We start from the raw sequence: 13,575 nt of genomic DNA on the forward strand, positions 1-13,575 counted from the left end.
GCTTGGGTTCATGTCATTTCCCACCCTGCACTGCGGAACCAGCGCTCGCTCTGCGGGTGCACGTCACCTGTACGTCGTGCTCCCCCCAAGCTCAGCTCACGGCCTCCGCAGCCTCCACCGCTCCCGTGTTCGCAGCAAAGGCAGGGCCCAGCGCCCCGGCTCCAAACCTCCGGTGGCTGCTGCTGGGCCACCACCTGCAGCGCAAACACGAGGCCATGTTCCCAGCCAGACTCTGCAGTCACACATGCAGAAAAACCTAATAAAATTGAAGTTCTAGTCTCACATTTTGTGTAAAGTTTGTCCTTTTTTTTTTAAATGTAGCTTTGGTGGCTGGTTTTGGCTTGTCTTCAACCAAAATTATGAGCATGAGGAAAAGCCTCTTTCCTAAGGCATATGTATGTCCAAAGCACTGAGGGAGGAATAAACAGGGTGGTAGTAGAAAATGGGCTAAAAAAAAAAAAAAATCATCATCATGGCAAAGTTGTGGCTCTGGCTAAAAGGAAGTTGCACAAAGTGTCTCAAAGTCAGCTGTGATTAAAAAAAAAAAAAAAAAATCAGTTGTGTAACTTCCGCTCTATCCTTTACCGAAAAGGTACGTGTAAACTTTTTGTTTACAAGCAGTGGTTTTACACAGATGAGAATTCTGATAAGTAGTCACTCTTAAAAAAATAGTTCTGCTAACCTGTGACATCAGAGCTGGTTTGCAGTGACCATAATAAACTATAAAATGGCTCAGAGAAATGGAAATGGAATAGCATCTCAACCTGGTTCACACAAGTTACACAGGTTACTCAGCAGCCATGACAACATCTTTCATTTGCTTCTATTTTATTTTGACTTCACTTTTGGGTTAGATCAGATCAAAGCAGTTTGAACAATCCCACTGATTAAAATATTTTTAATGACCAAAGCTTTAATTTACAATTAGACTAAATACAAGGAAACTGTACAGAGGTAACAGCCAATCCCAGGGGAAGGCAATCACCAGGGTATCACTACACACAGGATATTCCGTACTGTACCAATAAGCTGTAGTCAGATGCATTTTGCATCTGTTGTTGTATTTTTTTCTTCCATTTGGGGGTAAAAAAAAATGTTGGAATGGTTCTTTCAGTCATTAGTGCGAGTGTTGCTTTCTGCAGAACATCAGTCGGTGCCTCAATGTTTGTTATTGATTCCGCCTGCTCACGGTCAAAAATCTTTGTCGTCGTCTTCATCTTCCCACTCCGCTGCTTCTCTAGCGCGTAGAGCAAGCGCCAGCGCCTCGGACATGCCGGCCTGGCCGTGGAGCTGGGACATCTCTGAATCTGGTTTGCACAACACAAGCAATGTTAACTCTGCTGGTGTCAGTGTAACAACTGCCCCGTTAAACACCCCGTGCTACTTGCATGTCTCATCTGTCAAGTATTTGGAATGAAGTTACATGTTTGTGTAACCCAGGAGTAGTTCAAGCTACCACCACATTTCCATAGCTCGCTTTATTCCAGACACACAATGTCCGAGGGACTCCACGTCACTAACCACCTCCTTGCGATTTGCACCAGATGCGAAGTGCATCTCTAACGCGATGGGATGGGATGTTCTCGCGGGTGGCTGCTCCCGTAAGACAGAACGGCTCATTTACCCGCAGAAATCCAACTCCAGCTTGTGATCAGTCTCCAGCAGCCGCCACCAGCACCCCAAGGAGCTGCCAATAGGCACAGCCTATAGAAAACGTTTACCCCAAAGCCCAGCTGCCTTTTTGTTTCTCTTGATAAAAGATGTAAAACTCTGTCCTCTCACTTGACGCTGTTACACACTGTGTCTGTACTGCAGCAAACGTTTTTACTGAGCTGCGTGTTGCACCGTTGTCACTTACCTGGCGGGAAGCCAGAGCCCCTCACGATCCCAGCAGAGCAGACATACTGAAAACAAAAGGCACAAGCAGATTTAGGTCGGGGTTTGCCTCACGCACCTGTTATCTTGGAACTTAAAAGCTGCCAGTTACCTGTAAGAAAACCACACACTCCAGCTCTTGAGCAGCTTTGTGAGTATGAGTATTCCAGCAGCTATTCTGATTGCATTTTTGTACCTGCTCAAATTAGTCTTTAAAGTTATTTCTGTACATACAGGATGACCTCTCTGTTCAACATATGGCCATTGTGTATATCATGCCCCGAGTTCTATCAAGGAAACCTAGCAGAGACTTCCTCTTTTTGCCTGTCTCACCTCGTCGTAGGCTGCACTCGGATTCCTCTCCGCTGCGCTTCCTCGGTCGCCTGGCAGGTGCTGGGCAGGCTGCCTGGATGCGCAGTGTGAAGAAGAGTTCGTCTGAAAGACAGAGGACGTGGCGTCAGCAGCGCTGCAGTCCGGCTTCGGGCTGTGGAACGAACCACAGGCAGCGCTGCTCACACCCAGGGCTGTCCCCATGTTCGAGGGAGGCAGCTCTATACATCCCCAACGAGATTGTTCTGGCATGTCCTCGTGAAATCTGACCTGACCAGCTCCAGGGACACCCGCACCTCGTGGCTGTCAAACCCCCGCCCCGGGGTCCCACCTGTGACCCCAGACGTGGCCACAGGCTTGTCGAGCGTCTGGAAGTCTCCAGCGTGCAGGAAGTGCCCGTTCGCTTTCAGCTCCCCTCTTTACAGTCACTATTGATTTATATTATCACACATGTATACTTGCCAATGTATCAATATCAATTGTTATCAGTATTTATTTGTATCATCACATTAATAATGGCCAGGCATACAGGGGATTTGTTTTTTTTGGGGGAGGGAAACCTAACAACCCCTTTTTCTTCACCAGGATGTAGAGGTCAAAGAGTTTTCACTCATCCCCAACAAACACTGCGCAGCCCCTCCCTGTGCACGTTTTGACACTAATTTGGTGGCTCAGCAGGCAGGGCTGTCTTGATAAATAAATTCAAGTTTAAGACATTAGATGTCTGTTGTGACGCTGTTTGGGATTTAAAATGGGGTTAGGTCAAAGCATTCAGTTTTACCTCAGCTGAAAATGGGGGGGCACAAAGCCCAAACCCCGGAAGAGGTGCGGTCGGGGAGGAGGGCAGCTGCTGCCTCAGTCTAGGCAAGGTGCGGGGGGGCCCAACCCTTGGGTGACGATCACTGCACCCCACACTGGGAACGTCCAGTGAGGGCAGGGGCTTTTCTGTACCCTTCCCAGGTCAAATTCCAGTCTGGAACAAATACTTAGGGAACTCCCATGGTATGCTTTTGCTGCCTGGAGTTAACTAGTCATCAATCAACTTACATGAAGGCTTCACTAGAGACATACCCCAAGACGCAGTCTATTTGCAAGGCGAGAGGAACCCCCCAAAATTGTACCAAGTGCATGGCTGGAACAGCAGTACCTGGGTTATCAAACAGACCTGCAGGCCTTGTCCTCTCGGCACAGATTGGTTCAAGTTTGCTCTCTGCAGGGACTGTAGCTTTCCAAGTAAAAACCTTCTATCTTCTCCTCCCTGTGGTCAAGACATATTCAATCGTTAGCTGGAATGGACTAATCATTCTTGAGAGGCTCAAAGCCTACGAGTAACCATTGACCAGAATAATCACTAAAATTCCTTTTATTCTAAAATAATCTGTCTGCAGAGGGAGCTGCAGCAGCACAGCTTGAAGATGAAATTATTTTGTGACAAGTCTATTTGTGAGTTCAGTTTCCCTGCAATTCATGTGGGGGAGGGCTCCCACCCTCCCTTGAACTCTCATAGGAAGAACAGATTACAGCTCCACAATAGCAGGATGAGGCAGTTAAAAAGGAAGCCAAATTTTAAAAAAGATAAAGCTGAAAGTCAAACTTACATTAATAATCTGCTCACGTAAGAGTCTGGTCATGGTCTTTCTTCCTTTTATTATTTGCCAGTAAAGATAAGTAATAATTCTAGACACACACACAAGGGGGAGAAAAAAAAGTTCAACATATGAGCACTCATACCCATGAGTACTTCCCCCTAGTCATTGCCTACACAGAAAGTTACCTTGTTTATTTTATCCATTAAAATATATATATGCATATCTATACACACATATATATCCATACAGACACATATATAAAAAAATATATGTATATAACTACACAAGGAATGGCAAACACGTGAAATTGCTTAAGACATTCTGTTGGAAAAGACCCAAAGATTTACGGGCTCGTATTCAAGATGAGAGGTGCAATTAAAGTCAGTCAACAATACAAGGTGCGTTTCAGATAAAGCGGAACGCAGTGCTCTCGCCCAGCTTTGTGCCGTTTGCTTAGACACACGCCTGGACCTCCGGTCACCACACTGAGCGCTCACGCCCTCCAGGCCAGCCCACCACAACGAGGGGGATCTAGTTTTACGAGAACACTTTGGGCTCTTCCGTGTGCACGGCCCATGCTAGAAGGGGGAAAAGGCAATCTGTCCTGCCAACCGTACGCAGCACGTTCCCTTTGCTGGTGTTCTAAAGCTACGTGTGCCAGTGGTAAGAAGATCTGGAGCCTAGGCTGCAGCAAACTAGAAATACTCAATTAAAAGCAGCGTGTCCTAGGGTTAGCGCGAAGCTGGTTTGTAAAGAGCTTTGGCATCCTAACATAAAAGGAATAGGGTTTATAACTTCTTTATGTACCTCAAAATACACGGATTTCCAATATATTAACCATTGCTGATGCTTGAAAATGCACTTTGCAATTTTTTTATTTTTTTATAGCCAGTTTTTTCCACTTCAGGTCCTTTTCCAGTGCTTTTAATTAGCAGGTACTTACAGGACAACGGCGGAGAGGATGAAGAAGAAAAGTTCACTTGTAATCAAGTTATGGTAGATCCACACTACCCATTTTGAGGCTGTGTAATTTTCCAGTGTTTTTATCCACTCAGAGACTGCGGCATACATAGAAGACAAACCTCTGAAAGGACCACATTCTTCTGAAGGTTTTAACCTGAAAGTGCGAGAAAACAGCTACCTAAAGCTTCATATATTAACCAGATATTCAGTTAAATTGTGATTTTGTACATCAAATTGCTCATCAGTTTGCTATCGCCCTCTGCTCTCCTTGGACCCTCAGGGAACTTCCATGATCTACATCCGACTTTTAACTTGGTGACTCCGCAGCCATTAAAACGCCGACCCCCGGCTACGCAGCCCCGCTGCAACGGATCGGTGCCAAGCCCTGCCAACACAATCTTGACCGAAATGCAACAAGTCAATCACTGTAGCGCAAGCTACGGCAAACTGAAAACGTGGATTTTCCAAGTTTCACCACAGGTGCTTAGGGGAACCAGTATTTCACCTTGCCTTCGAGGACACAAGTCACTACAGATTTTCAGTAACAACGGGATGTGGTGAACTAAGGCAGCCCAGAGCAAGAACTAACATTTTCAGGTAGACCAAAATAGGAAAATGCTGTTTGCTTTGAAAATTAACCACTCCAGACACTCTGAAATTCCCATCTGGAAATGTTTGCTCTGACATATCTCATCCCACCCGATTTCATGTGTAGCAACCTGGCTTACTAAATATTGAAATCCTGCGGCTGAGAATTGCCAAGAAAAAGAAAAGGGGTATCCGTGCTGCCCTCATTACTGTGACCAGAGCAACGTGCACATAAAGCAGCTTTAAAGTACTGGTAACAACCAAGATGCTTATTGCAGAGGCCAGCACTCCCTGAAAAAAGAGCTTGTGATGCTTGTAAATAATCCAGAAGTTGATCTCAACTGAGTTTTTCCAGGTGTTCTCCACTGCAGACCCCGTATGACCTGTAACATAAGTCAGTCCAGGAACTCGGACTAGGTCACAGAAACTTTTAAGGAGGAAAAGCCAAATCTACTGTGACATTTAAATAGGAACCCAAAACTTCAAGGTAACTTTGTTTCTCCTCCCACTTTCTTACGGCACAAGTTACTGCCTTAACCATGTTCTTGCAAACTCGCTGAGAACATCTTGTTTTCAGCATATGCAACATCTCAGGAACATCTGGAACCTTCCGTTAGTAATGAATAGAGCTTATTCTATAGGAAAATTCAGGTTCCTCTGCCCAGTATGAGGGGACACAGCATAGCGTAGTAGAATTGAATGCCAGTGATCTTCCATACCTCCAGACAGTGACTCCAATGACAGAGAGGACTCCAAGGAAGGAAGGGAAGAACAGCAGGAACATGAAGGATGTTGTCATCTGAGCAGTTCTCCAGACTTTGCGAGGGGGTTGGCAATTCATCATCAGACTGACCTTTAAGGAGATGAAGGTGCACTGACTCTTGGAATGGTGTTACCTGCTGCTTCAACTCAGGGTAAGTCAATCCCACTAAATTGCTGGTGGCAATTGCTGGAATAGCATCTATCAAAAGTTTCCAAGTACTTCTTTTATATGAATTTGATAGATATACTGTAGTTTTAGAAAACTTCAAGAATATAGTCGTTAAATAGTAAGAGGCAAAATGAGGTTCTGATGGGTTCTTCAGGACTCTGTTGGGTAGAGTTTGCTTTTGTAGCATACACAAAGCCACCATTCAGGGAAGCTTGAATTAATCTGTCTCGCTATAGCTTTGTTCTTCCACATTCAACACTACAAACTGCTCAATGACCCAACAAACAATCTATCATCTAGTCATACTACTGAGACAAAGAATTCTGAAAAGATGACATTTCCATTGTGATCCTTAGCTGATCCTTAGCTTACACTTGGATAACTTGGGGGGCACGGTTCTGGGGAGTAAGTGGGAAGCCAAAGTCACAGCCACAGGCCGAGTGTCTATACCGACATATGCACTTATACACCGTTAATTCCCTGGCCTTTAATTTTACTACTTTATTCTCTCCCCTCTCTAACTGTGCTCTTAACCCTCCTATAATCCTTCTACACTCTCCCCCTCGACTTTCACAGGTTTGTAATTCAAGGCCGTGCATCTAAATTGTGTTTCTTTAAAGCACACACACCCCCTGCAAACTCTCATCAACTGAACTGCTTCCCTAAATGCAAACCCCCCTCAGCCTCCAGACAAAACCAGCACTTCAACAAAATAAATTCTGCCCAGATTTCAAAGGGTGTAAGTTTATGATGAATACATGTAAAGCTTGTTACCTTTTTCACATAAAATACTATAGAAAATGATATCATCTGGATACCAGGCAGCAGAGGTGAGAAGAGGATACTGATCCTACAAGAGAGGATTTGTAAGAGAAAAGTTAAGTCTTCACTATTCACCACACAGCTCTCGGTGCACTGAAAATATCACACTAACTTCATATACAGTTAATGTTTGGTTATTTGGAAGTGTAGTTATTTTAACCTTGATCCTGTAACAGCAAGTCAACCTTTAAAAATATGCAACTTCAAACACACATATGTACATACACATCTGCAAAACTCTTGTAATTGGAGTAACGGACTCATTCTTAGAAATAAGGCACCTTTCCAGGGTTTAATACTGCAACTATATCAACAGGAACACCATTCCGGCGGGGAAGTAAACAAAACTTTACGTTGTTCCTTTTATGGGCTTCTCCCAAACCAAGTGGCCGCAGGGCAAAGGACTGACTAAAGTTGTTATTACCTGCAGAGCTCCAAAGAGAACTGACTGCAAGTCACAATCCCCACAAAGGTACTTAATATATCACCTCCTTTAGGCATTTATCCTGTTCTTTCCCCCACGGCAGGAAGCACACCAGAATGTTTCGAGGCCATAAACGCACCACTTACCAGGTCAAAGTCTGTGCATAGATCAAATCCAAAACATTTCGTCCGATATCAAATTCTGGCAGCCCCAGGCTCACATAGGCTGTAGTTCCAATAATTCTGGGGAAAAAGCCCAACACAGCACAACAGCATTTGTTAAATGATAAAACCCTTTGCAGAAATCTCTGCAAATGACCTCCTGAATACAAGCATCAATGACAAATTATTCAGGGGCTGCATTAACCACACGTCATGCAAAGCAGCCACAGCTCATTGAATAGACAGCATGTCAAAAATGAAACAGAATTTGGCAAGAGCAAATTCCCATAACACACAGCAGGAGTGAAATAAGACCTAGGATATTTTCCATGCAACTCAAAAAGAGAGAAAAAAAAAAAAAGATTTGTAGCTATATCAGAAAAGTATTCTTATGCTTATGATTAAACAGTTGAAATGGCCTCGGTACGAAATTGTAACAGCTTTTCAGTTCCTGAGTCTTGAAATATTTCAGGCTCAATCAAAAAAAAAAAAAAAAAAAGAATCTTGTAGACTGATACTCTTAATATATCCTGAATATATTCTGCTTTAATCTAACTGAGGTTGCAAGCAGCCGACACACACTCAGGTAAGCAAGTACTCAGAGGATTCCTACTGAGGGCCAACAATGCCTTTTTATCTCCTCATTTTCCTGAGCTGGGAAGTTTCAGCTTGTGCTTGTAGCAAGAACAGTAAAGATATTAGTAACTATCCCATCTCTCCTGAATATAGGTCTTGGTACCAGCTGATCAGCTGCATCTTCAAAGTCTCAGGGCTCGGCTTGCAGGGAGTTAGTCTGAATACGTATGAATAATTACGAGTAATTGTAATTGTAATCTTTCACAGCTGTAAGACTGGCACTTTCACGCAGCTTAGAGGAGGACATATTCATCAGAGCTGACACTGCAGTTCTGGTACTGTGACCTTTCGCTGGGAGGTGGTTTCCTACCTGAACAGAAGGAGGATTAAAATACACTGGTAAGAGCTGTGAAGGGAAAGTCTTCAAGGGCCTCTCAGTGTTGGTTTGTGTCGATTTAACATTGAGTTTGTAACAAAGTCCTACCTTGTAAACCAGGCTTGTTCACATCATGTGCTTGTAAACAAGTACGGCCAGGAACCCTAAATGCTGTGTAGAGCTGGCAAGCATTTAAATACTCTACTACCTTAAGTCATACATAATGTTTGGCAATAGGAAGGTACACACAGCAGATGTCAGAATTAAATGACTTTTTGCTTACGTGCTTAGCTGTATTCATGTTCAGTTAAAAATGCCTTCTCACTTACCATGCTACAGAACTCTACGCTTGAGAGTCATATTACATCCGTAATAACACCAATTAAAATAAGACTTTAAACTTTCGTGCAGTCTGTAGAGTGACATAACTAGGAGGAAAAAAACTACAGGGGGACATACCAAGGCAAGCCAGCAGCGTGCCTGTGCATGTGCAGAGAAACAAGGTTTTCTGCTTGAGACACCTGGTCCTCTGTCACTCCACTCAGGAGATCGAGGGGAGTACAACGTGGCTTCCTCCCTGCCTGCGTTTCCACCTCCAAAGGGAAAAAGGACACACTGGGAGAGTAGAACGGTACACACTCTGGCCTCCTCCTAAGAAGGAGCTGCAATATACCCGAGGCGTGTGCCCAGAGACTGTGCCTGGCAGGGACAACCAGGGAAGCTCCAGGGGTGCCGCAGCCACGCTTCTGTTGGACTTCTCCTTGGAAAAGAAGACCATGTCTTTGGTGTCTTTGGTTAATGAATAAGAACAAGATTAGCGAAGTAGTACTCACCTTCGTAAAAACTCTCCAAAGAAAGAGCCAAGCAAACAAAATATCAAGTCAATTAGAACAAGACGATAGATATCTTGGCCAACCAGAGTTTCCCAGCACTTTAAGAAGAAGAAAAAATAAAAATAAAAATGCATATCTAGAAGTCAAAAATCATGCGATTCTAACATTGTTCCCAAATGCCTGGGCATCTGAAACTTGGGCTACAGATCAAAGTTTGGCTAACATCCTGACTAATCACAGTTGACCTCTCTTTGAACAATGCTGCAAACCAGCTGAAACCCGAGTTGGGTGATTCATTTTTTCCCTACAGTTCATTTCTCCAGAGATGCAAATAAAAAAATGCAAGGTTGGCAAATTCAGCTTTCCAAGACACTACATGTACTTCTCTTTGCTGCAGGAAGCCGCTTATCGAAGTGGTTCCCAACCTGGCATTGTAAGTCAAAGATTTTTATTTTTGAAACTTTACCTGTGACTCTGACGTAGCCACAATGTTAAGCCAGTAGTAGCACAATATTCCAACAATTGATATCTTCAGGATGATATTTCTAAAAAGAAAGTAACAGTAACTGCACTGATAGCTGGTCCAAAGGAAACTGGAAGGAAGGATGGCAGGATGACCGTTGGTTACATGTTGTTACCTTCTTTATAACAACAAAAGTCCTGCAGAGTGCCAGGACGCACAGGAGCTCTCCTCGGAGCTCGGGTGCAGCATTATTCTATTGTCCTGGCAGAAGGGGAGCTGGGCATGACAACCTTGGAACAAGCCTCTGCTGAACAGGCTGATGGGTGTGGGCTCCACAGAGGAGGCAGGTCTGAGGAGCACCAGGGCTTCCATGCTGTTAATTCCATGCATCTGTAGTGAAGCAAGACCTCCTCACTCCTCTCTCCCCTTCCTTTCCCTGGGAACAACAGCCCAAGGGCCATCTACAGAAGCTACAAACAAAAGCAAGCCCAGTGTTACAGTGTGCCTAATTGAGAGGGAAACCATACCCTGTCCTCACGCAGAGATGTAACACTCCAGAAGGCTCACAGAAGACAAAACATGGAGGGAGGAGTGCATAGAAGCCTTTGGAGAAGATGAATTCTTCTCCATAGCTACCTACTTCCCACCACATCACCTAGACACAGCTTGCTGTCAAAAAGAAGAGTCAGTCAACTTCAGGGAAAAAGCACTAAGAGGTAGTAGCAACAAATACCTGGTAATAGTGACACATATCTGGTGTCTGGGAGTCTGAAATCTCTCCAGGTGTACAAGCCACGAGTAGAGGAACGGGATGAATGTGTTAAGGACAGATACGACAATAGGTAGCACCAACATGGCAGCTTGGCTCTCCAGGTCATTTTTATGCCCTTTTGCAAACAGCTTAAAGAGGAAAAACAAAAACATGAAAACAACCAAACGGCCCCAACTTAAAGCCTTAACCAAAATGCTGCCTCAAGTTGTGTCCACAGAGAAGACACTCAGCACACCTCCCTGTATGCTCTCACGTTAGAGACATGTTTTATGGGCCCATGTCCTTACCTTTAGGTTATTAACGGAGAGGAAGTAAACACCAGCACAAGCAGCTACTGCTGTTCCCAGGGAAACAACCCAAGAAGCAAGATGAATTACAACACGAACAACTCTCTCTCTTACAGAAAAATTTAGAACTTCTCGGTTTACCGCAGCGAGGTATTCCTGCAAGAAAATAACTCCTAATGAAGAATTCCTTAGTCAACAGCATAAAGCAAAACTTGTTTCAAGTAACTACTTGAGAGACTGAATGAAAGGTTATTTCTCTAGAAGATAGGCAGAGTAATATCCTAGGAACATTTACTGGACAACTTTCTGTTCCTATCCTAAAAGTCTTATCTCTTGACAGTTACATTGTTTTTCACAAGCCTGCCTTTTGTTTACAAAATGGTTAAATAGCAGGAAAGAAAAACAGATTAAATACTCTGTTTGGCAAATGCTTAATAGTCACAGACATTCATTAGGTAGAACAGAAGCACATAAACATTTATATGTAGCTTAAAGAGAACAGAAAAACAAGTAGCTAAGCCAACTCCAGGAATTCAAACCAAATTAAATTTAACAGTCAGGAAGACTTAAGTGTATTATGAACAGGACTAGCACACTTCAGTCACTCTGCCAGAGACTTATTTGTGCATACAAATTTGTGTATGCACATACAAGTCTCTGGCAGAGTGACTCACACATTCTAGTTTTGTACCTTTCTACCCTTTTGTACCTTTATTTGTGTGCTGAGATTCTTTTGTTTCAGCTTCACAGCTTTTTCATTCGTTATATTGAAGTCCCAAGTGCAGAGAAGTTTGCTAGCTTCTCCAGAGAATGTCTCAGGGTTAACGCAGTTCCTGCAGAAGGATTTTGCCACACTGCAATGAAAATTAAATTTGTGAGATGCATAATGGGGAAATACATCAAGCCTGTAGAGCAGGGCAAGAAGGGAGATTTGCCAGTTTTTCTATCCCATCCCAAGGCTACTGGACCTATGTTTGAGCATGTGACATAAGACAACATGGAAAACAAACTTTTCTGTAAAGAAACAACTCTCACATTTCCTTCTCCTAGTTGTTGCTGCCAATCTTTACCTCTGGAAGGCCACATCAATTGCAAAAGATATTAGGAGCAATAGCTTACAAAAGGAGGATCATGATATTCATTGGTTTGAACTGGGATTCTCTGTGTGTGCCTTACTATTTTGCAGTTATTCTTCATTTGTCTAATAAAGGTTTGACTTCTGGAGGCTGTCTTTTGAGCAGAAACTTCTACTTAAACTCTAGACCTGGAAATAAGAACTTACAGAAACATACTCAGGTAATGATTACTGCCAACCATTTACAGGGTGGGGTTTTTTGGTGGGACTTTTTCTTCCCTTAATGTAAGTGAAAGAAGAATATACAGTTAGCTTACCTGAACAACAAGATAAGAAAACAGATGACAAAATATATTCCAACGGTGAAAATATAGGCCAGCTGCATATTGTAAGATGGACCATTCTCTATTTTACTGATTGTAGCATTGGTGTAAAAGCCATAGTAGAGTACCGTTTGTTGAAAATAACCCTGAAAAGATATGACATCATTCAGAATGTTTGCTATTACCTGCATATGGTGGGAAGTACCATCATGTGAAGCCCAAGTAGTGGAAGTAGGAGCTGTCCCATTCCCTACTGTGAAATCACAGGTGTGGTTAGATATCTAAATATAAGGCCCTTTGTTTTCCTTCTATCAGCTAAAATCTTCCATAGTTTTGAGAGCTTCTACAGATATAGAAATTACTTGTATCCTTCTTAAGATTTATGTGGGATGGTCACGAGCATTCAGCACCTTTGCAAGATTTGGTCTTTTCTGAAAATTCTTGAAGAGGGAAAGGCTTAATTGCTTCTTTCTTAGGAGCAAGGTTCTGTACCGACAAATTGTATCAACTATGAAGGAACGACGTGACATTCAACACATAATAGCTGAACTGCTGCAATGGTGACTGTACAGTGCAAAGTTAAACAGCATTACTACAAAACACAGCACTTAAAAAGCAGTTTTTGAAGGAAAAGGCTGACACCTTTCCTTTTTAGAAAGATCTCTTCTGAACTAAGCATTAGTGAGAGCAGAGTCTTGTTTATTAACTAGAGAAATCCTTTAACAACAACAAGATTGATGCAATTTTTTTACTGCAAAGACAGAAAAAGAAAAAAATAAAAGTAAGTAATCTTCTCAGATCACTTAGTCAATTAATACTAGTCAAGTTAGAGCAGTGCAAAAAATCATCCTTTAAAAACAGCTTGGGACTTTATTCCCTGAGCGTAAAGATCTTCACACAATGAAAAGATTCTCCTGTTTCCAAGCCCCAGTGAGTTCAGCGGGTTGCCACAGAGAGATCTGTGTGCTCCTTGGAAGAATAAAGCTTTGGGAATAAGCAAAATTCATAGGATCACATATGGAAATCTGCAGTGTATCTTCAAAGGAAAATTAGCATGGGAAAAACGTTTTGCTGAAGACTGTTTTAGCTATCTTAGGAAGGCCTGGCTTCCTTGGTGTCTCTTTCTGAAAGTGATGAAAATCTTGAAATACTGCTGAACACAGCAATCATTTGCAGTGAGACAAACG

At 43.0% G+C, this 13,575-nt stretch overlaps 1 protein-coding gene across 5 annotated transcripts in view; it reads right to left on the reverse strand.

Moving 5' to 3' along the window:
* Positions 1-816: 816 nt before the first annotated feature.
* Positions 817-13,575, reverse strand: part of TMC5 (transmembrane channel like 5) — a 32,245-nt gene continuing 19,486 nt past the window's right edge. For 4 of the 5 annotated variants that reach the window (XM_054842497.1, XM_054842496.1, XM_054842495.1 and 1 more), the window contains exons 9-23: positions 12,383-12,534; positions 11,700-11,844; positions 10,991-11,146; positions 10,665-10,831; positions 9,935-10,013; positions 9,469-9,566; positions 7,669-7,764; positions 7,051-7,126; positions 6,065-6,198; positions 4,738-4,911; positions 3,804-3,882; positions 3,353-3,463; positions 2,209-2,310; positions 1,859-1,904; positions 817-1,307 (exon numbers count right to left, since the gene is read on the reverse strand). In XM_054842497.1, coding sequence (XP_054698472.1) covers positions 1,192-1,307; positions 1,859-1,904; positions 2,209-2,310; positions 3,353-3,463; positions 3,804-3,882; positions 4,738-4,911; positions 6,065-6,198; positions 7,051-7,126; positions 7,669-7,764; positions 9,469-9,566; positions 9,935-10,013; positions 10,665-10,831; positions 10,991-11,146; positions 11,700-11,844; positions 12,383-12,534 — 1,731 coding nt within the window. In that variant the 3' untranslated portion in view covers positions 817-1,191. The remainder of the gene's footprint in view (positions 1,308-1,858; positions 1,905-2,208; positions 2,311-3,352; positions 3,464-3,803; positions 3,883-4,737; positions 4,912-6,064; positions 6,199-7,050; positions 7,127-7,668; positions 7,765-9,468; positions 9,567-9,934; positions 10,014-10,664; positions 10,832-10,990; positions 11,147-11,699; positions 11,845-12,382; positions 12,535-13,575) is intronic. The other variant, XM_054842499.1, reaches the window with a different exon arrangement.

Source organism: Grus americana, chromosome 15, assembly GCF_028858705.1.
Source record: "Grus americana isolate bGruAme1 chromosome 15, bGruAme1.mat, whole genome shotgun sequence".
In the NCBI taxonomy this organism is placed as follows: domain Eukaryota; kingdom Metazoa; phylum Chordata; class Aves; order Gruiformes; family Gruidae; genus Grus; species Grus americana.